The sequence below is a fragment of the Ursus americanus genome, chromosome 16 (assembly GCF_024610735.1).
Source record: "Ursus americanus isolate L20-20 chromosome 16, mUrsAme1.1.p, whole genome shotgun sequence".
Lineage (NCBI taxonomy): Eukaryota > Metazoa > Chordata > Mammalia > Carnivora > Ursidae > Ursus > Ursus americanus.
In genome coordinates this window covers 58,894,010-58,917,671 of record NC_142142.1, presented here as the reverse complement: position 1 = coordinate 58,917,671, position 23,662 = coordinate 58,894,010, and the positions used below count along the sequence as shown (strand labels likewise).

The 23,662-nt window shown below is 45.3% G+C and overlaps 2 protein-coding genes across 3 annotated transcripts in view; one reads left to right on the top strand and one right to left on the bottom strand.

Moving 5' to 3' along the window:
• The window catches only part of SLC35F2 (solute carrier family 35 member F2), a 45,615-nt gene extending 36,203 nt beyond the window's left edge, over window positions 1-9,412 (bottom strand). The window contains exon 1 of the mRNA XM_045797703.2: window positions 9,134-9,412. Within this exon, the coding sequence (XP_045653659.1) occupies window positions 9,134-9,243 (110 nt within the window). The 5' untranslated portion in view covers window positions 9,244-9,412. The remainder of the gene's footprint in view (window positions 1-9,133) is intronic.
• The window catches only part of RAB39A (RAB39A, member RAS oncogene family), a 66,406-nt gene continuing 52,155 nt past the window's right edge, over window positions 9,412-23,662 (top strand). Inside the window, exons 1-2 of one of the 2 annotated variants that reach the window (XM_087868473.1) lie at window positions 9,412-10,113; window positions 15,981-16,039. The gene's annotated coding sequence lies outside the window, so the exon portion shown is untranslated. The remainder of the gene's footprint in view (window positions 10,114-15,980; window positions 16,040-23,662) is intronic. The other variant, XM_045797704.2, reaches the window with a different exon arrangement.

Sequence of the window (23,662 nt, the reverse complement as noted above, 5' to 3'; positions counted from 1 at the left end):
ATAAAACTTTAAATTCCTACTACTGCCTGCTCACTGAGGCTAAATCGGAAGTTTTGAAGGACTATTTTTTTAAACTGTTGTAAAATCTAAATGAGCCTTCCTGGGGATTATCAAAACAAAACTGCTTGTTTCTGTGTGTGGTTTAAACTGTCAAGTGCGATCCGGGGTGAAGACAATCAACCAACAGACAGTTAAAAGAAGGAAACCAACAGCCAGCCAAAGTACAGACAGAAATCCCGGCGTGGCTGGGTTCCGGGCTCCAGCTGTGGCCCTGCCCTCTGTGGTTTGGCACGTTCACCTCCTCAAACTCTGTGAAGTCATAAATCCTCTGTCCTACCTACACCAGTGGTGAGCTGGAGTTCTCACTAATACACTCCTCAAACACCAACCAGGCCCCAGAAAAGAGCAGTCTGAGTCTGATCTAGAAGTTCCTGGACTTGGCCTGGAGGGAAGGGGAGGCGGAGGCGGAAGGGAGATTTCCTGTGAGCTTTTCAACCCCCCACAAGGGCTCACACCAGAAAAACCCACTTGCTTCCTTAGTCAGCTTCCCTGCTCCTGATTTAACCCAGCCAACTCTCAAACTTTTCAACAGAACGCCTTTATTAGGCAAAGAGAAGTAAATTACCATTAGTGGGGAACCTGATGCTAGCCCATACTTTTTCAGCTCTCAAGGGGTATTCTTAAAATCCATAGAGAGGGGCACCTGCCTTCAGCTCAGGTCATGACCCCCTGGTCCTGGGATAGAGCTCCATGTTGGACTCTTTGCTCAGCAGGGAGTCTGCTGCTCCCTCTGCCTGCCATGTGTGCTCACCCTCTCTCTCTCTCTCTCTCTCTCTCGCTCTCTGACAAATACATAAAATCTTTAAAAAGAAAAAAAATCCGTGTACATTGTACTCTGTATAGGGCAAACCATTTAGCATCTCTAGGAAATGGAAACATGGAAGGCCTATGAACAGGGACCCACCTGCCCTGGTGATCAGGGATATGCAGGTTAGAGATACTCTTTACATTCATTTGACTGTCAAAACTTTAAAAGTCTATTAATGCCAAGTGTTAGAAAGGATGTTTGTTCTCATACTCAGCTGATGGCTGTGTGAACTGGTACAACCGCTCTGGGAAAACCATTTGGCATTTTGTGAAGCTGAAAAGTCAGGTGCCTTGCCATCTAGCTGTCCACCCCCCCCCCCCCCAGATACTGTATATGCATGTGTGTGTGTAAAAGAAGCGCTGGGGCGTCTGGGTGACTCAGGCGGTTGAGCGTCTGACTCTTGATTTTGGCTAGGGTTGTGGTCTCAGGGTAGTGAGATCAAGCCCCAGGTCAGGCTCTGCGCTGAGCGTGGAGCCTGCTTAAGATTCTCTCTCTCCCTCTCCTTCTGCCCTTCCTCCCACTTGTGCTCTCTTCCTCTCTCTAAAAAAAAAGAAAAAGAAAAAGAAGTGCTTATACGTGATCAATAGAAGACATATAGAAGAATGTTCCTGGAAGTCCTGTTCACTATAAGAAAAGACCTGGAAAAAACCCAAATGCCCATTAACTGAATTAATAAAGCACAGTATATGCACAGGAAAGCATATTATCCAAAGTGAGGGATCTTGCAGCATTAGGCAACAGCACGGATGAACCTTGGCAGTATGATACAGAAAGGGAAATAAATCACAACAGATTATCTATAGCATGATACCCTTTCAATAAAGTTAAAAACACGATAATAAAAGCATACTTTTTAGAAATACACAGAGGAACAAAACTCTTTCTCTCTGCATCGTTAACATAAATAGCCAAGTTTTTTTTGATATATCACTTATCTGATGACTCTAATTAACAAAGACTTCTGTTACCATTTAAAAAGAAGTCCTCCGGGGCGCCTGGGTGGCTCAGTCATTAAGCATCTGCCTTCAGCTCAGGTCATGATCCCAGGGTCCTGGGATGGAGCCCGCATCGGGCTCCCAGCTCAGCGAGAAGCCTGCTTCTCCCTCTCCCGCTCCCCCTGCTTGTGTTCCCTCTCTTGCTATGTCTCTCTCTCTAATAAATCTTAAAAAAAAATTAAAAAAAAAAGACCTCAAATTTGTGAACTAAACGTTGTTATAATTTATTAAAATGAAATTATCTAAATCTCACAGCTGACCTATACTTTCACTACAAGCAATTCTGAGAAATTGGGTTATCTGGTTTCTACTGTGTTAGCAGGTTAGAAGTCATAATTTAGAAAGGATGCAGACTTCCGGAGATATGCTCAGTAACACAGAAAAAATCACATGTGACAGCTGTGGGAAAAAAATAAGACAAATAATTCACTTCAGTGGCCCCTGAACATACTGTTATTACTGGCACCCAGCAGAATAATTAAACTTCAGGATGATGACCCTGAGTCACGAAGAAAAGGTGTTATGTTGAATACACTTTACTAAAAGGTGAATAGTCTTATATATTTGTTTTAAATATGCCATGAAGGGGGCGCCTGGGTGAAAAGATGTACTAATCTCTGTAGCAGTTCTGTATATCGGTCTATAAAGCTTTTATTTAAATTAGTTTCCTTAAATAAAATTAAAAAACCAGTTCCTCTTTGGGGCACCTGGGTGGCACAGCAGTTAAGCGTCTGCCTTCGGCTCAGGGCATGATCCCGGCGTTATGGGATCGAGCCCCACATCAGGCTCCTCTGCTGTGAGCCTGCTTCTTCCTCTCCCACTCCCCCTGCTTGTGTTCCCTCTCTCGCTGGCTGTCTCTATCTCTGTCAAATAAATTAATAAAATCTTTTTAAAAAATAAATAAATAAATATGCCATGAAGACTTTCTTTCTTTTTTTTTTTTTTTAAAGAGAGGGAGAGAGGTGGGGGAGGGGCAGAGGGACAGGGAGAGGGAGAATTGTAAACAGGCTCCACACCCAGCACAGAGTCGGATGTGGGGCTGGATCTCATGACCCAGAGATCATGACCTGAGCCGAAATCAAGAGTCAGACACTCAACCGGCTGAGCCACCCAGGCACCCCTACCATGAAGACTTTTAAATAATGTTTTGGTTTTTTCTGGGCAAAATCTCCAGGATTAGTTACAAATGGACCCACAAAATAATTACATGCCCTAGAAAGTTGTTCAATACAAACCAATAAAATGTGGAAAACTGCTGCCCCAAATTATGAATTAATTAACAGAAGCGAGTCACCTATTCCGTGAATAGTGCCACGCAACTGGATTTAAAAGTAAACTTTAATACTTGAAAGAGTGCGTTTTAAGTTATCTGTAAAATTCACCTGTATGAAAGGATTCGTTTTCTCCAACAATCCTCAATAAACAATACTATATGAAAGTTCTTATAGCTTTTTTAATAATCTTACCAAAACCTATACACACAAGCAATACCTTGGGAGGCAATTCACTTCTTCCACAGATGTGGCTACTGTTCAGAGCATCCCTGAAAAGTCCTCTTCAAAAACAGCCGACTTTAATTTCAGCCCTAACACGTACATCTGGTTTACCAAATCTTGCTGCAAACAGGTTAGTACTGTTTCTAGAAATCAGCAGCCACCATTTCAGTCCAAAGCCAGGTACGAAGTGAGTACAGGTATGTCAAAGATGAACTGCCATCTCCAGCCTTAACACATTGTCCCAGGCTGGTTTCACGTCACAATATGGTCAGCGTAATGAGTTAGGAAGAAGGGCCTGAAGAGTAGAGACGAAGATGTGTGTGAAGAGAGAGAGGGAAGACGACGGCCTGACCCGGGCCATCTACAGGCTCTAAGGGAGAGGAAAAGCACCCATGCAGGAAGCTACGGGTGTAAAGGTGCCGACTAAGGCGTGTGCAGGGAAATCGCAGGCATGTGGCTGTCGCCAGCGTTACCCTCTGCGAGATGGACGTTCTGGAAGACGAGCCTGGTGAGGCCTGTGGGCCAGTGACGGGGGGCCTGTAGTTCATGTCAAGCTTGGCTCTCGCAGAAGGACAAATATTGCAGGACTGCACTTCTGTGAGGGAGCTAGAGTAGTCAGATTCGTAGAGACAGAGGGGGCATGGTGCTCACCAGGGGCTGAGGGGAGAGCGGGCGTGGAGTTAGTGTTCAACAGCCACAGAGTTTCTGTAGGGGATGATGAACAAATTCTTGACATGGACAGTGGTGATGGGCGTACAACACTGTGAATGTCCTTCATGTCACTGAATTGTACCCTTAAAAATGGTTACAATGATAAACTTTGTTACATACATTTTACCACAATGAAAACCACTAAAAATGTAATCATTGGGCTCAGGTAAAGGAGGAGGTGGAGGGGGTGGGAAGGGGGGATGGGAACAATGACCACCACAGCTGGAGCTCTATCCCGTAACCAGTAGCTCTCGGGCTTCTTTTCACTCCAGAACCCTTTCTTCAAAGGTCTGGCACAAAAGCCTAACCATACATGCACGAGGCAGAGCATCTGATGGGTGCCAGACATCGGAGAAGCCCACCAGTTCCCATCGCCCAACTCGCCCCCAGAATGGGCCCTGAGGAACCTCCAGGGAACCCCAAGAGCACCCTGGTTTGCAAACCCGGTGCAGGTCCCTAGAGGAAACCAAACAGGACGCAGTTGGATTTCTGAAATAGTAAAGCAGGTCTGGTCTTTACAATCAAAGGAAACTGTCACAACTGGGCCTCGCAGCGGCCGAGCGCCCTGGGGCAAGTTACCTACCTGCCACCAACAGGACTAAAAAGATTTGTACAGGATTGTCGTAAGACCTGAGGGATGAAAGGTAAGTCGGACACCTGACGCAGGGTGAATTCTCACTCGATGGCGGCTCCTGATAGCCTCTGGAGTTATCTGGCATCTCTCTGGTTCCTGTGCCGTGAGATGGTTTGGGCAGGCACAGGCGAGGACGGCAGTTATGACAAGAGTCCACGTGACAGATGATGAAGAACTGCTCTGAAGTCCTGACCGCAGGGGCAGAAGGGGGAGGTGGACCCTGGAAAGAGTCTGAAAGTGCTGTCAAGATGGGGAATTGGGGCGGTTGGGCTTGGTTTGGGCTACGGTGGTGATCATGGGGTCTCCCTGAGCACAGAGTCTGCTTGTCCCTCTTCCTCCCCCTCTGCCCCTCCCCATGCTCTCTCACTTTCTCTCAAATAAATAAATCTTTAAAAAAAAAAAAAGAAAAGAAAAAGTTGGGGAATAAGCACTAGAAGCCATCATTTCATTTGTCTCCCAGTCAACTTGAGAAAGGGAGCAGAGATAAGCAGGAGTAACCCAAAGGTTATGTGCAGCTGGTCTGCAGGAGGGGGAGGATGACAGCCTGGGGCAGAGACTCACCAGGGGCCCAATCGGGGCACGCTAGAGGGAAGCTTATGAAGTCCACCTCACCTCTGTCCTATGCTGCATGGGGACACTTTACTGCCTGTCCCTTTACCAACTCCCTGCGGCACTGAGAAGTTAATAAAAAGGATCAAGCTGTCCAGCCAAAAATCATTCCTCCACCCACCCCCTCCAAGCTCTTAGGGTTCATGGGCCACAATCCAGAGAGACAGCCTCCTCCTCCTTCCAGGGCAGCTGCCGGGGTCCTAGAAGAGCCTGCCAAAGGGCACAGAGCAGCAGCAATCAGGAGTGATGCTGGTGCCCACAGAGGCTCCAACCTGGGGTTCATCCCTTCCCTTCTCCTTCGTCACCTGGCGGGACTCACCTGAGCCCAGCCATTGGCTCTTCCCCAGCAAGTAAGGGGACACAAAGGAGAACACTCGGCACGCGGTGCTTTGTGGAGGTTCAGAGTTAGAAACTACCTGAGTGGCCATCACTGGAGGGCTGTGGAAGCTCAAAACACTCTCCAGCACTTCATGAGAAACAGGAGGGCGACATCAGAGGTTCTCACCCAGGGAAGGACACACTGGCCAACGTCTGGAAAGATTTTTGATCAGCACAGCTCAGGGGTGGGAGGGACTGGGGGGGTGCCATGTGGGCATCTCACTTTTTCAAATAAATAAAATCTTTAAAAAGAATAAATCTTTAAAAGAATAAAAACTAAAATATCAGAATTCTAAGTCGACATTACACTTAAAGCAAATAAATTACTGTACCCAAAAGTCCCTTCCTATATACCATCACACATCCTCACAAAATTCAGAAATAAAAGACTAGAAATAAACACACAAAATATAACGGTAAATACAGTTAGCGGAATGCAAATGATTCTGATCTTTTTATATGTGTCTTAATATTATATTTAAAACAAATGTGAACTCATTTTTCATCAGAATAAAATCCTGAAAATAAACGTAACGAAAAAAAGCTTACCACCTCCTCAATGGGAAAAGGATAAATATGTGAAATAATAATTGAAGATTTTTGCTAGAGATGCAAACTTGATAGTCATTACAAGAAATATGCATTTTTTTCATATATGAATTACAGTACAGGTGTTAGGATGTAAACTGCTAAATGGTATACAATTAAATCACTCTCCTCAGGTACACTAGGAAACCCTTAGCCTTCTATCACAGCTGTTGTCGTCTGAGCTGAAAGCAGCGAACGGCCAAAGTTCCAAGCAGAGTCAGCTTGAAAACATACAGTGCTTCTTATCATGAATGCCTGGCACATGGTAAGTCCTCAATAAACTTTTATTGAATGAGTGATCTGATATTCTTAACCAAAGGGAAAAATTATCTACTAATAAGGCAAGTGTATCAGGAGCTGGGGTTACCTAGAATACATCCTTCTCATAATGAAAACAGGCCCCAAATGTTTCCTCTGTATTTAGTACCCAGTTGCCAAAAGGGCTATTCTTTCCCCTTTTATCCCAGACAGAAAAGAATCATGTCTGTCCCTCCACATACAAACTATTCCTCTATGTACTATCCATATGGTAATAACACATCCACTCACCAGCCTCCCCCACGGCTCCCTGGCTACAGCTGGGGATTCACGGAGCCAAACTTAAATCTGAGAGGTGAGTTTTAATACTGAGTTTAATATAATGAGAATAAAGAATACTGGATATCTGGGAAACTCCATTTTTCTGATTGCTGGGTCAGATAAGGAAAAACTGCAAACCAGAATCCAAGTGTCTGGACGGTTGCCAAAGGTAGGAATGAAAACCTTAAGGAACAAGAGTTCTGCCAACCAGGGCGCCTGGGTGGCTCAGTCAGTAAAGTGGCCAACTCTTGATTTTGGCTCAGGTCCTGATCTCATGGGTCCTGAGATCAAGCCCGGCGTTAGGCGGGCTCTGCACTCAGAGGGAGTCTGCTTGGATATTCTCTCCCTCTGCCCCCATCCCCTACTCATGCTTTCTCTCTCTAAAATAAATTAATTTAAAAAAATATATTCTGCCAACCAAAAAAAAAAAAAAAAAAAAAACACTTCAGCCCAAGATCCTTGGAATAAAGATCAATGAAAGGAAGGGTGCTGGGAGTGTGGCAGAAGGTAAAGGAAGCCTCAAGAGCCCCTGTCACCCCTCATTCACTCATGCATTTCTGTGTTAAGGGTTATGGGAGACAGAAAAAGGAAAGACTTCATTCCTGCTGTGAAGGACTCCGTCCATCAGGAACATAAGACCGCCACAAACAGCTATCACACAAGGAAGAAAGTAACAATCCATAAAGGAGGTATAAGAAAGTGTGTTCAGAGACAGAAGAAATCTCTTATTTAGGAAGCTCTTAGATACTCCCGACTGTACAGCATACCAGGATTTTGAAAATATTAGAACATTAGGAGACAAAAGAAAGCACCACTAATCCTTGTTCTTACATCCTTCTGTCCACCATGTCTGCCCATCCTTAGGGCCTGTGGCATCTCTTGGGGCAACACCACATTTCCCGACACCCAGGAATGGAGGGCTCATGGCAAGTGACAGCCAACCTCTACAGAGCAGTACCATGAGCCAGGCTGTGTGGTCAGCCACGCAGGCCTCACAACTTCCCCTCCAAGATACAAACTGTAATTATCTCCAGTTTACAAGTAAGAAAACGGGGCACAGAGAAGTTAAGTGACTTGCCCAAGGTCACCCAGCTCAGACGTGGCACAAACAGCAGTTGAGTCCAGAATCTGGGCTGTTAGCCATGACCCTACGCTGCCTCCCAGCTGAGAACCTGTGGACATTTATCAGGACATATACAACGGGAGGACGCAAGGTGATTTTTGGCCAAGTTGGCCCTTTAAGCAGGGCATCTATTTCAGGTTATTCTTATTTACACAACAAAAATGCACACAGGATTCTCGATCTGGTTTTGAAAACGAGTTTTCACAATCATTAATGGGATATTTGCTTTGTTAATCTGAAGGAAAAATAAAAAAGCCTGTTTCATGAGGTGCTGGTGGCCAGAAGTAGTTAAATCACAGTTTTTGACTGGCGCTTGCGGGCAATACCCCTTACAGGTGATCTCACGGCCTTGGGCAAAATGCTCGGCCTTGTTTCTTCGTGGCAAAGTGGCTATAATAGTGTTATCTCAGAAAGTGGTAAAAACTACATGATAGTGTCCACATAAGGGGCTAAGCACAGTAGGCCAAGCACTGAAAGCTCAACAGACGTGGCCTTCCCTGTTGAGGTCCTAAGTCCTCTGTGTCTGCAGAAGGCAAGTCCCGCAGGGACCACAGAAAGGCTCCCCATACCAGAGTCGCTGCCAATCCCTGGAGCACTTCTCTGTTTCCTCCGGAGCACAGAGACACCAGAAGCCGGTTTCCCTGCACCCCGGGCCAGGAGGGGCTGTGTCACCTCGCCCAGGGCCAGGAAGGAGGCAGGCTCCGGACGACCTCGGAGCGGGACCAGAAAACCCACATTTCTCACTCGGGTGAACTCGTCGCGTAGTGGAGGCTCAGGGCCCTGTCTGACGGGCTTGGCAGCGGAAGGAATGCGGGCGCGGGCTCACCCACCTGCCAAGCCCTCCTTCACGGCATCCCTGGGGAGCTGGGGGGGGGGTGCCACCGGGGACCGACCTAACCGCGCCTACACGGTCCACGTCCCCCCAGTCGCCTGAAGCACATTCCCACGTTTCCAAGAGGGCGCCGGGGAGGAGCGCGCGGAGCCTCACAAAGCCAGGTGAGCAGCCGCGTCCCCGCCGCACGTGCTGAGCCGCCGGAACCCGGACAGGGAGTCCGCGCAGCCGCCACCTCCGCGCCGCCCCCCGGCCGCGTGCGCCCCGCCGCCACGTGCGCGCAGGGCCCCCGCCGCCGCCCCGGCCACCCCCGCACTCACCAGGTGAAGAGCTGGCCTTTGAGCCCGCGCAGCAGGCTGCCCAGCGAGGCCGCCGGTGCCGGCGCGTACAGCTGCGAGACGCGGGGTCCCGCCGGCGAGGCCGCCTCCATGGGGGCCCCTGCAGTCTCGGCGCCCGGAACCCCCCGACGTGCCGGGGCGGGGAAGACAGGGGGCGGCGCCTGGGCTGCCGGCGGGACCCGGCTCCGTGCCCGCGCGCCCGCGCTCGCTCGCTCGCTCGCGTGCTCCCTCCTCAGCCCTCGGCGGCCGCCAGTCCTTCGCCGTCAGGCCTCCGGGGCCGGACCAGACATTTGCAGACTACAACCTGGCTCCTCCCGGGGAGCTGGAGGACAACAGACACTGTGTTCCCCCGCTCTGGCAGTCGAGCCTCGGGGATGGGTGACACCCCACATGCATCTCAGGGTTTTAAAACCTGTTTAAAACCAGCTCACGAGGTGATACGAGGTTACGCCAGCGCGTCCGAACCTAAAGAGCAGTGACTTTGCAGCCGCCTGAACTTTGCTAACTGGAAAGGGCCGGCTGACTCCTCCCCTGACTGCCGGCCGGCCTCCCTCCCTCTAATTTACGAAAGACACTTCCCAGCTAAAAAAGCTAAAGACGCTAAATTTCGTGCTGTTTCTTTTCAATGCAAAACCTGAGTAAAATCCCACAGGGATTTTTGCAACACGTCTTTGTGGGAGGGCCTCCTCGGTGAGCAAGCTTGTTCGGCAGGTGCCCGCGCCACGCACGCCGCCGCCCGCTGGCGCGCAGCCACGGCGCGCGGCGCCTGGGCCACGCCTTGCGATGCCTCCGCGGACTGAGGAGGGACCAGCACCTGTGGTGGGAAAGTTCCCGGTCCTCGCCGACAGAAGGCTCCAGAAGACAAGAGAGAAGGTGTGGGACCCTTTCTCTTCTGGCCGCCTCCCTCCCCGGGCGAGCGGGGAGAGGACGGAGGAGGGGTGCGAAGAAGGAGCAAAATAAAGGTAAATTCAAACGAGTTGGTAATTCTGCTATTTTTGAGCGAAAACAGTAAGATATAGAGAATTATATTTAATGTAATCTCATTTTTCTAAAGTAAACAGCCCATTAAACCTTATATATTGACAGTGTTGAATTTTACCTGAGCCCTGTGTTCCTGGAAGATAGTAATGGTTAGGAACTGCCCCCCATGTTGGGTGGCTTGGGCGGTTAAGCATCTGACTCTTCATTTGGGCGTAGGTCCTGATCTCAGGGTCCTCTCCACCCCCCCCCCCCGTCCCCGCCCTCGCTGGGCTCCCCGACTGGGCTCCTGGATTCTGCCTAAGATTCTCTCTCCCTCTCTCTGCCCCTCCCCCATGCTTCTCTAAACAAAAAAGAAATTCCCCCATACTTTGGTATTCTTAGAAGTGGCATGCTGCAAAGAAACAGCCTTCCCATATGACTCAGATAAAGACCCAGAGTTGTCCTTTTTCACCTAGGACACAGCTAGACGAAGACCCTCCAAGTTCCTGTCCTCTGCCTCATAAATGATGGCTAAACTGCTTTCCCCCCTGACCATTCAGAACAAAATACTCGTTAACTGGCCAAATTCCTCTTCTTCCTCCAGGCCTGGGAACTTTGACCCACCTCAGCAGGAGCCCACTGTAACCACCCTTAATGGGTCCCTCTTGAGAATATGGTCCCCTCAGGGTAAAACATTCTCTGATCTACTATTCAGTCAAGCCACCCTTTCATTCCTCTTTTTCATAAGCAGGGAAGAGTCCCCCTTCCCCTTTTGCATACCTAAATCGGATTTTTTGAAAGATTTTATATAAGTAATCTCCACACCCCATGTGGGGCTTGAACTGACAACCCCCAGATCAAGAGTCTTATGCTCCACCAACTGATCAGCCAGGCACCCTAGATTTGTTTTTTATTTGACAATATGTATATAGTTACGTGAGCATGAACAAAAGTGTAGGTTGCGCGTCAACACAAGTAACTTTAGAAAAGTTAAGGGATACAAAAAAGAAAAAAAAAATCCACACTTAAAAAAACCACTCCAGCATGTATGATATAGTCCCTATTATATAAAAGTGTGTGTTCTGTCTAAATATGAGATTAAAAGGTAGATTTAGATGTTGGGGCAGGCTGAATAATACCCCCAAAAAATATTCGGCTCCTAATCCCTAGAACCTAAGAATATTCCTTCAAATATGTGGTGATTCTCCCAATGGAATGGCGGCCCCAAATGTAGGGCAACGGGACTGGGTGGGGTCGGTGGTACAGGTGATGAAAAGATTCCCCTGAGGCAGAACAAAGGAGGTAGAAGTTCCTGGAATTCGCAGCAAGGAGCTGCGGGCAAGGGTGTGACAGGCCGAACACCAAAGGAGAGTGTCTGCCAGGAGGCAGTGGGTGGGGCCTGTATTTAAAGGAGGAAGGTGAGGCGGTATGGGAATGGAACTTAAGGAATTTTCCTTTTGCGGTACCTGTGTCCAGGTGTCAGTAACCCGTTGGTCAGTTAGGGCTTACAGGTATTTTGAGATGGTCCTGTTTGTATTCAGTGAGCTATGGGCCCTCTCTACATCCCATTGTGCAAGCAGCCTGTGGCCTAAAAGCAAAGTCTACGGGATAGGGAACGAGATTTGCAGATGTGATTAGATGATCTATCTTGAGGTGAGGAAATTATCCTGAATCGTCTGGTGGGCTCTAACGTAATCACAAGTGTCGTGACGAGAGAGAAGCCGATGGAGATTTACCGCGGAAGGGACATGACGCTGTAATAGACGTTGGGGGAATGCACCTTGAAAATGCACCACATTTTCAAAACCAAGGAGTCAATACAGCCTCTAGAAGCTCAGGGCCTCAAGAAGGAAGTAGCACTGCGGACTTGAGCCTCATCTATAGTCCAATAAAACTGATTTTGGGGGCACCTGGGTGGCACAGCGGTTAAGTGTCTGCCTTCGGCTCAGGGTGTGATCCCGGCATTATGGGATAGGGCCCCACATCAGGCTCCTCCACTAGGAGTCTGCTTCTTCCTCTCCCACTCCCCCTGCTTGTGTTCCCTCTCTCGCTAGCTGTCTCTATCTCTGTCAAATAAATAAATAAAATCTTTTAAAAAAAAAAAACTGATTTCGAACTTCTGACCTCCAGAACTGTAAGAGAATAACTTTTGCTGTTTTAAGCCAGTACATTGGTGGCAATTTGTTACAGCAGCCAGAGAAAACTAACTGGTAGAGATCATGATATATTGTCCTGTGAAAAAAGCAAGTTACAGACTTGCAGAATAATTGTATAATATGATTCTGTTTTAGTAAACACCAGCAACTAAATAACTAAATATCTTTATCTCTAGGTATACATCTATATGCATGTATTTATTCTTGCTTCTGTTCATATGAAGAAGAAGAAGGTGTGGAAGACTGTATACCAGGCTACTGATACTGTTTAAGTCACAGGAGTGATGGGGGGAGGTGGAGGAGAGGGGTAAGGGAGAAAAAACGTCCTTATACTGTACATCTTCATTTTGTGTTCTTACTGTGGGCATATGCTACTTCTGCAACTTGAAAGATATTCAACGCAGACATTTTTTCTACAGGTCATGTTAATCCTAATTAAAAACATATTAGGCTCAACATCTCACCCCCCACAGAAAAAATGAGGTCAGGAAATGTAGTCAACACTGATGTGGATTCTGAAGTTATGGACAGAGTTAAATGTATTTTCTAAGTAGAAGATCCTCCTCAAAGAGTAGCAATAATAGTATCGCTCTGGCATTGCTCCAAAATGAGCTCATCCCCCTCCCTGAAGATTATTGATCAGTCTATATTATTTTAGTATCAGGGTTAACATATATTGAGTGGATCTGTGGGCGTCAATCCACAAGGTTTTGTCAAGGAAATTTACTTAAAAAAATTATTTAGTTTTGGGAGATTTTTGCACAGAATAGCCTTACTTCTTACAAGTACCCAAAAAAACAGTTACCACTTATTGAACACCTACTGTGTGCCGGGTACTTCGTATATGTTTTCAGTTCTGTTCCAGTTATCTGTTGTCTGTATCAAAGCACCCAAAGTCTTAGTGGCTTCAGACAATAATCATTTTATTATCTCTTATGGTTTCTGTGGGTCAGAAATTTAGGAAGATCTGGGCCAGGCGGTCTGGCTCAAGGTCTTCCATGCGGTTGCAGTCCAAAGATAGTTGAAGCTGGAAGGTGGGGGTGTTGGAGGGTGGTTGGGAGTTAGGTAGGGCTGGAGCAGTGAGGGACTGACCAGCCTCTCTCTCTTCACTTAGTTCCATGGGGTCTCTTGTGGTGGGCTAATTTGGGCTTCCTCACAGCCTGGTGACTTTGGGATAGTTAGTCTGCTTATATGGCAACTGGTCCCCCCCACCCACAAGCTAGTGTCCCAAGAGAAAAAAAGCCAAAACATTGTTAATATCCTCCAGCCAAAGACCACCAAGTATATGCATGTAGTTAAACAAGTTGAATTTATTACTCCTTGCATCAAGGGAGAACAAACCCCTGTCAGTAAGAGGATGTTAGAAAGAAGCTATTATAGGGCTGAATATTGGGCTTTGGTTGGATGATTTGAGGAAAGGTGTAAGGAAGCAGGGATTTGCCCTGGGTTGAATGCTGTTGGACTGGATGCAATTCCGCCTGGTATCTCAGTCAGTAAATCTGATCTGTATGGAGGGCTGAATACGGTGGGGATAAAACTGCAATTGGTAAGGAAGTAGCAGCTGCTCATTTTGGCCAAGAGAGAGAGAGTTGGTATTTTGTGAGTGGCACAATGATCCTGGCTTCTGCTGCGATAAAATAATGAACTGGCCTTGCCTTGTCTCATTTTATCATGGTCTCAGAGCAATCCTGTCTGAGGATGTTGCTCTGTGAGATTGTTTATGTTCAATAAGAGAAAACGAAAAATGGCCTAGCTGTGAGTGCCAGGCCAGCTTCCAGATGTTAAAGACTGGTTTTTTGTTGTTGTTGTTTTGTTTTGTTTTCGTATTTCCATTTATGGCCTAACATCAAAAGTCGCATAGCATCATCTTCATTATAATCACAAGGCCATCTAGATGCAAGGACCCCTGTTTTGGATTGAATGCTTGTGCCGCTCCAAAATTTGTATGTTGAAATCTAATCCCCAGTGTGATGGTGTTTGGAGGTGGGGTCTCTGGGAAGTAATTTAGGTGGTGAGAGTGGACTCCTCGTGAACAGAGGCCAAAGAGCGGGCTCACTTCTCTGCCATGTGAGGATACAATGAGAAGTCAGCAGTCTACAACCCAGGCAAGGGCTCTCCCCAGAACATGACCGTGCTGGCACCTGGTTCTCAGGCTAACAGCTTCCAGAACATAGAAATAAATGCTTGCTGTTTAAGGAACACGGTCTATGGTAAAGCAGCTTGAATAGACTAAGACAACTGCCACCTGACGCATCACAGGGAAGTCACAGGAAAGAGCCTGTGGGATGGGAGATACTGTTGCAGACATCTTTGGAAAGTAGAGTCTGCCACAAATGCTTTCAAAATGCCAGGCTTGTTAGCTCTTATTAGCTTTTTAGCACTGTTTTTTCAGGTGAGTAAATGAAAGCTCAGAAAGATTAAGGGACTTGCCCCTGTTCTTCATGGTAGTAACTGACTCTGACGTCAGGCTCAATAGGCTTCTCTCCAATTTAAAAAAGCACACATGAGCCTCTTTCTCCATATCTTTTCCCCCCTGTTTGTAAAAATAATTGTAAATAAACATACTTCTAATTCTCACCAAATACAACATACTGTCTAATAAAAGCTGTTATGGTCACATCCATATTGATTCTCATCAATCTAAAAACACAAGATTGTGGTTCTCAGTGTTAAAGATTTTATATCATGTTATTTTATGAGGCATATTTGAAAACTAAAAATGCCATATTCGTAATGAACTACAACATGATCAAAAAGAAGAAACATTTTCAATATGCACACATCAATATTTAAAACTCTTTGAATCCAGGGGTGCCTGGTGGCTCAGTTTGTTAACCGTCTGACTCTTGATTGTAGCTCAGGTCTTGATCTCAGGGCTGTGAGTTCAAGCCCCACATTGGGCTCCATGCCGGGTGTGGAACCTACTTTAAAAAAAAAAAAAAAAGGCTCTTTGAATCCAGAACTAAATTAACTACTTTTCATGAAAAGTAAATGGGAACTTTTCACAAATGCAATCTATGTATAACTTCCTCGTAAAGCCCTTATATAACAAGCCTTATTTTAATACAATGGAATATTATTTAGTCATAACAAAGGAAATCCTGCCATTTGCAACAACATGGATAAACCTTGAGAGCATTGTGCTAAGTGAAATAAGTCAGACAGAAAAAGACAAATATTGCATGACCTCACTTATATGCAGAACCTAAAAAAGGTGAACCATAGAACTAGAGTAGAACAGTGGTTACTGGGGGTTGGGAAGTAGAAATTGGGAGATGTCAGTCAGAGTACTTCAGTTATAAGATGCCTAACTTCTGGGATCTAATGTACAGCCTGGTGACGACAGTTAACCACACTGAATTGTAAGCTTGAAATTTGCTCAGAGAATAGACCCTAAATGTTCTCACACACACAAAAAAAAAAAACCCACAAAAAAACAAAAATGGAAGAAACCACGTGAGGTGATGGTTGTGTTAACTAACCTTAGTGGGGTAATCACTCTACCATATATATACATATGGATGTCACATCATCGTATTATACACTTTAACTTACACGATGTTATTTGTCAATCATTGTCTCAATAAAGCTGGAGGAAAAACCCTTATTTTAAAAGATCCTGTTCCTGGCATCCTACTGCCACTACACTTGAGGCCCACAAAGACACAGAGCCGTCTTGTTCTAGCTAAGCCTCCTTATTTTCTCTTTCCTAGGTGTTCTAAGAATCTTGGTGTCAAGCTCTCTTCGATTTGAATTGCTGGAAGGACACAAGGTACCGAAAATGAAAATGTCAGAATTATCTGTCATTAAACAGAGTAAATCAATAATACTGTGTGCTTAGATGGCAAGTTTGGAGAATTCACATCAAAACCATTATCTTATGATAGGGAATATCGTAAATCAATCAACCAGGTATTGGTTGAATGCAAATTATGTGCAGACCACAATTCTAGATATGATCAGCAATATTCGAGGTGTGAAAAATATTTTTACCTTTTCTTCCATCTTTCCTTTCTTCCCTCCCCCACGAACACTTTTAGAACACCTGCTATAATCAGGGACCCATGTACGTGGCAGGGAAAATGTAAAGACTTGGTTCTTGCCCTCAGATGGTCTAAAATTTAATAGAGAAGATCTATACAGAACCCTAAAGGACCTTATTATCTCTGCAAGGAAAGAAGAGTTTGAAACATGACCTTTTTCCAGGATTATTTCTTAGTTGCAGCCAGCCCTCACTTCATGCCCTCTTTTCTGCTCAGAACTGAAGGATTCCTCTTCCTTCACCTTTTCCAGATGCTACTGCCTGAATCCTTTTTCCTGAGGTCGTCCAACCTCTGAAATAAGGACTTAAGGGCCAATGAAGAGGAAACAGACATGCAGTTGAACAACAATAAAAAATTTTAAAAAGAAGGGGAGAATCATCTGGAGAAACCTAAAGTTTGTAGTTAACCATAGCTATTTCTTATTGTTCAGTTGCATAGTTTCAAATACTATCCATAGGCTGACGACTCCCAATTTTTTAAATCTCTGGTGTGGAAATCCTCTGAGCTGAAAATTCACACGTCTGACTGCTTCCTGGACATTTCCACTAGGAAATCTTCAAGGCATCTCAAACATGGCCCAGACGAAACTCTTTCAATAATATGTCTGTATAATAACGATTTTTATACATCGCTTGAAATAGCACATAGCTAGATTTCGTTTTCCTTTTCAATGTGATAATCTTTGTCTTTTCATCATCATATTTACACATAGAATGATTAATGGAATATTCAGATTTATTTATACCAAATTACCATGTGTTTTCAGCTTGTCTCACTTAATGGTACTTTTTCTTCTCTTTCTTGCCTTCTTCTGGATTGACTATATTTTTTTCTCCTCTATTTACTTGTAAGTTATATAATTGTGTCTGTTCTTGTATGGTTGCCCTAGCTAGTCTAACATGCAAACTTAACAATTTTGAAATTCATCAGTGTTAATCCTCTTTCTAAATGATACAAGAACCTTAGAATAATAATTTCTCCAAGTTTCATGCTATTGTCTAGTAATTTAATTCTAATTTCTTCCCCCCCACAGAATAGATACACTTATTATTGTTTCATACAGTCATTGATTGTTTAGACATACCTAGGACCAGATTCCTAGGTGTGGGACCTGTACAGTTCCTGCAGGCCCCCTGCTCAGAAGGGCCCCATGCTTGACTTCCTACTCTGCTGTTGCCATTTTGAAATTCTTATTAATTTTTTAACGAGGGGCCCTGCATTTTCAGGGCTCTGCACAGAGACCCCAAAATCATGTAGCCAGATCTTCCATCAAGAATTTATTTTCTTTCCATTTGAGTTAACATCTTTAGAACTTCCTTTAGAGTGAGTGTGTCTTCTGATAGTAAAGTCTCTCTATTTTTGATTGTCTGAGAATATCTTGATTGTATCTTCTTTGTTTTTCTTTTAATTTTTTTTTTTTATTAGAGAGAGAGAGAGAAAGCACAAGCAGCGGGGGAGGGGCTGAGCAGGGAGCCTAACACAGAACTTGATCCCAGGACCCTGGGATCATGACCTGAGCAGGAGGCAGGTGCTTAACAGACCAAGCCACCCAGGCGCCCCTCTTCTTTGGGTTTTTTTTTTTTTTTAAGGTTTTATTTACTTATGGGGTGGGGGAGCAGAGGGAGAGGGACAAGCAGACTGTGCTGAGCACAGAGCCCAACATGGGGCTCCATCCCAAGACCCTGAGATCATGACCTGAGCTGAAATCAAGAGTCAGCTACTTAACCAACTGAGCCACCCAGGCGCCCCAATGCCTTATTTCTCTTGAACTGTTGTTTTCTTTGCAATATTATCTGTGAATATGTTAATATCTAGATTAGAGTTGACTCCCCTCAAAGATGAGTTACTTCTACCTGGGGGGGCCCATCAAACTGGAACCATTAAAGGATTTCTTCTCCTTCAGTGCCCACTGTTCTTGGTCATGCCACTTTGAAGAATGAAGAGGTAGACCAGACAGAAGAGTGGTGGTCAGCAAAGCAAAGTTTATGGAGCAATAGCAAAGTGATAGTACAAAGTTCCTAAAGAGGGAGGGGATCTGAACGGGTTGCCACTGGAGTTTCTAAGTCTAGGGGTTTTTATGGGCTTGGTGGGCTGTTATAATCTGATTAACCCTCCCTGCACCTGTCATCCACCTATCACATGGGAAAAGGTGAAGGGCTCTTTTCCAGGGTGATATAAAATCTTTTTAAGGGTGGTTTCCTTTTACAGTGGGGGCCCCTTGTCCCTGCCTGCCTTTCTTCCAACTACCCTTCATCGGGACCACTTTAAATTACATTCTACGCGGGAGGGTTGTTTTTTTTTTTAATCACACAGATAGCATGAATTAGAACCACATAACTCACAAGGGCCAGCTTCTGTTATGACTCTTACAAGGATATTTTCTCAAGTTCAGAACAGAAAGCTCTCTTTTCTGATCCCTTCTGCAGAATGGGGTTAATTTTTCATTTACACTTATACTTCAGGTATAGTTCTTGGAGCCTCCAGCTTTATTCAGAGGCTTATTACCAGGCCATTCACCTTAAGCATGCCCCGAACTTTAACATTTACACTTAAACCTTCAGGATTTAGCAGGGCAGAAAATGGGTTTTAGCACATTCTTAGTTCCCGGGGTCTCTGAGTTTGGAGGCCTCTGCAGAGGTGTTCCTTTCCTTCCAGCTCAGCAACGGATTTTAAATGATTCTATATTCTTTATGTTTTATCTGTTTAGTTTATAGGGTCATTCAGGGTATCCAATTGACAACACTGCCTGAGATGGAACTCTGCATTTACTTAATTTATAACATAAAAGTATTGAACCATTAAGATAATTTAAGAAAAAAAAAAACTAGCCACAGACTGGGAGAAGATATTTACAATATGTATATCTGACAAAGGACTCATACCTACATTACATAGAAACTCCTACAATTGAAGAAGAAAAAGACAACCCAAGTAGAAAATGGGCAAAATAATTTTAACAGGCACTTCCCAAGAGAGTATATCCAAATGGTCACCAAGGAAAGGCAATAACATTCCACTACACACCCAACAGAAGTGCTATTTTTTAAATAGCAATGTGAAATATTGATGAGGATCCAGAAGTATTATTACTCTTATATACTGCTAATGAGAACGTAAAAAATACAACTACTTCATTAAGCTGTATACCCACTAAAGCCAAACATGACCCTGCAGCCCCGCTCTTTGGTGTAGACCCAAAAGAAAATGAACACATGGTTGCATCAATATCCATATGCAAGAATGTTCGTAGCATCTTTATCAGTATTACCCTGTGATATTGTGACATAGAGGAAATACATATTTGGTTCCAGTTCCTGGCACAAAGCTCCTAAAACCCTTGGCATTTCCCAAGTGACAGGGGTAAGAGGAACATCCTTTGTTATTCATAATAAGCCCCTTTCCACCATATCTGAGTTTATCCTACTGTGATAAGTCTTCAAGAAAGGGGTCTGGTTGCCAGAAACACCAACCATGTGTTTAGAGGGTTGGAACTTTTAGCTTCACCCCCCGACCTCCAAGAAGGAGAAGAGAGCTAGAAATTTAGTTAATTGCCAACAGCCAGTGATTTAATCAATTGTGACTACTTATTGGAACCTCCATAAAAAGTTAGATGATGAGGTTCAGAGAGCTTCGGGGTTGATGAACACAAGGAGGCCCTGGAGGGTGGTGTTTCCAGAAAGGGTGTGGAGACTTGTGCCTACCTGCCCCCACATACACACCTTGTCCTCTGCATCTCCCATGTTTGACTGCTCCTGAGTTTCGTCCTTTAAAATAAATAGGTAACAGTAAGTGAACTATTTTCCTGAGTTCTGTGAGCTCTTTTAGCAAATTATCAAACCTGAGGAGGGGGTCATGGGAACCCTCTGACTTTATAGCTGGCTGGTCAGGAGTATGGGTGGTCCTGACTTGCGATTGGCATCTGAAGTAGGGGCAGTCTTGTGAGGCTGAGTCCTTACTCAGTGGGGTCTGTGCTAACTCCTGATACTTAGTAACAGAATTGAATTGGATAGTAGGACACCCAGTTGGTGTCCAGAGAGTGGGAGAGTTGGTTGTTGGTGTGAAAAAATCTACAAACTTGGTGTCAGAAGAGTTCTGTTGGCAAAACCAGATTCTAGGAAACACCTAAATGTCCACTGACAATAGGACAGATAAATCTGTACAATGGAATATTGTACTGCATGGGAAAAACACAAAGTACTAATATATGAAACGACATAGGATCTACAGACGTATATAGAGTGAAAAAAGCCAGAACTACTCTGGGCTTCCATTTATATGAATTTCAAGAAGCCCAAGAAGGTAAAACTTTTCTGTTATGACAGGAATCAGAATAGTGATTACTTCTGGTGTTAGGAGTTGAATTGAGTTTCCCAAAAAGATAAGTCGAAGTCCTAAGTCCTGTACCCGTGAATGTGACCTTATTGGAAATAGGATCTTCGAAGATGTAGTAAGTAGAATGAGGTCATGGTGATTAGGGTGAGCCCTACCTCAATGATGGGTGTCCTTTAAGAGGGAAATTTGGACACAGAGACCGAGGGATGTGGATGGAGAAGGCAGTGTGATGAGGAAGGCAGAGCTCAGTAAGGCAGCTGCAGGACAGGGAGCTCTAAGGACCATTGGCAGCCAGCAGAAGCTAGGAGAGAGTCTACAACAGCTTCTCCCCAGGAGCCTCCAGTAGGAACCAGTGTCACTGATACCTTGATTTTGGACTTCTAGCTTCCAGAACCCGGAGGGAATAAATTTCTGTTTGTGGCAATCTGTAAGGCAGCCCTGGGAAACTGACTCCCTATGGGAAGGTATCAACTAGGAGAGAACACGATGGAACCTTCTGGGCTACTAAAAACTCTTTTGTATCTTGATCTGGGGAGTGGTTACATGATGTATAGATATGGAGAAACTTTATGGAGCTACACTTTTACCCACACTTTACTGTAAGTTATACCCAATTTCAAAAGTAAATAAAAAGGAAGCCAGGGGTGCCTGGGTGGCTCAGTCATTGAAGCATCTGCCTTTCTGCTCAGGTCATGATCCCAGGGTCCTGGGATCGAGTCCTGTGACAAGATCCCCGCTCAGCGGGAATTCTCCTTCTCCCGCTCCTCTGCTGCTCCCCCTTCTCGTGCCCTCTCTCTTTCTCTCTGTCAAATACATAAATAAAATCTTAAAAAAAAAAAAAAAAAAGGAAACCAAACAAAAAAACATAGTACAAAAACATTTTTCAAGTACAACAAGGGTGCTGAAAGAGATTATTTTTATGTGCCTCCTGGTCTAACGTTCTTGAAAAGAGGTTTTGCTTTAGTCGAGAACAGAAATCATAAAGGGAGCTAACTTAGACCAGATCTCACAGTGCCATCACCCTGAGGAGGCAAGAGTAGTTGAGAGCTAGACCCTCGGGTCTGCTGAGAAGCTTGACCCAGTAATAACCCTAAGATGATACGGCACAGAGACATCTTTTCTTTTTTTTAAAGATTTTATTTATTTGAGACAGAGGAAGAGAGAGAGCGTGCAAGCAGGGAGAGGGGCAGAGGCAGAGGGACAAGCAGACTCCCTGCTGAGCTTGGAGCCCGACGTGGGGCTCAATCTCATGACCCCAAGATCATGACCTCAGCCAAAATCAAGAGTCAGATGCCTAACTAACTGAGCTACCCAGGCTCCCCAAAAGACATGTCTTATTCTATTTTTTCCCCTCAGAAAACAGCACTGGGAACTGTTTTAAACATAAAAGGATATAAATCGAGGATTTGGTATTAGGCACTTACAGAAACTGTTTGGAATGCCTAGAGAAGCCGACTCTGGTCTGCTCTCTGGGGACAACGTCTGGGAAGAACACAGAACTAGCCCAGCGGAGGACCCCCAGCGTCTGCTACAGCCAGGAAGGTGGAGAAACAGAGGCTGCCTCTAGAACATACTGTGGAAGCTAATGGATGAGGAAGCCGCTGCTGCTTGTGAGCTCACTCAGGACTGTCGGATACCCCGGCACAGCGAGAGACTGGACACATGACTGTACATGACAGCAGACCGATGGCCTTCACCTCACCTCCCTCTGACATCACAAGTGTATCTAATTCGTGGAAACTATCACAGCAGTAATCATCAATACAAGGGAAGTGCAGTGTGTCACTTTGCAGACTCCAAGGTATAGGGCCAGGTCGGAAGCCTTGGGGATGGAGGTAAATCATGAATTATGTTGCCCAGAGTTGAGCCCTTCGGCTGCTCGCTATCTAGGCACACTTGTACCCACACTTAAACTTCTAAACAATGGAAAGACCAAAACAACCTGTTCCCGTCTCACGGGATGCCATTATCCTTCCTGATAAAAAGACGTGCAAAACCTCTCACGAGGAGGGTACATCCAAGTGCTAAAGAGTCACGGCCTCGATCTCTGGGTGATGGTCCTTCCTTTTCTTGTCCAGCCGTAGTCCATGTTCTATAACAGTGGCTAAATTCTGAAGTTAACCACCAACAACACATCCTGTACAAATATGAGGAAAAAAGGAAGAGGGAATAAATGAAGGAAAGTGGTTCAAGTATATACATGTTAACCCAAGACAAGGGCTTGCTGCACTTATTAATTTGGGAGGTGACCTCATGAAGGAGGAATAGGACATGGGGCTGAGAGAGACGGGAAAGGACCATTATAAGCTGGTGACCGCCGTGGACAAGGTGCAGCTGATCCCACTGGAACTCTTCTGGGGAGGAGGTTGCACGCATCTCAGAGTTGACCGTCTCAAGGTCAGAGATGGGACTTTATCCAACAACCCCGCCCCGCCACGGTGGAGAGTTGCCCCGGGGCACTCCCTCCTCTCTGTCTGGGGTGCCCTGTGCATGGGTGAAGCGAACTTTCACAATGTCACAGAAAACACAAACACTTGAAGTGACACGCTGTAGCCTGCAAAGGGATTGTCCACCAGGGAAATCAGTCCCCCCCCCAACCACTGCTAAAACCAGAGGCAGCCGCCAAGGGGCTGGAAACAAATCTGGGTTGCTCCAACAGGTCTCGTTTCTGTTACGGGCCCTAAAATTGCAGTTGATATTTAGAATTTCCTTGTTGATGACTCATTCAGCGCTCCCTTTGCTCTCTGGGCCTCAGCTGATTTGGGTCTGACCTGGTCGGGTGAGCCAAGCGAAGAACGCAGTAAAACGCGGTCACGGAGAGCGTGGGTCGGGAATTATCTGGATTCAAAGCCCAGCGCTGCCACTTATTAACTCTGTGACCTTGGTCAGGTTATTTCATTTCCCTGTGCCTCAGTATTCGCCTCTGCAAAACAGATAATGAAAGCGTCTACATCATAGTAATACTGTGAGAACCAAAGGAGTTGATACATGTAAGAGAGAAAACAGTATTTGACGCGTAG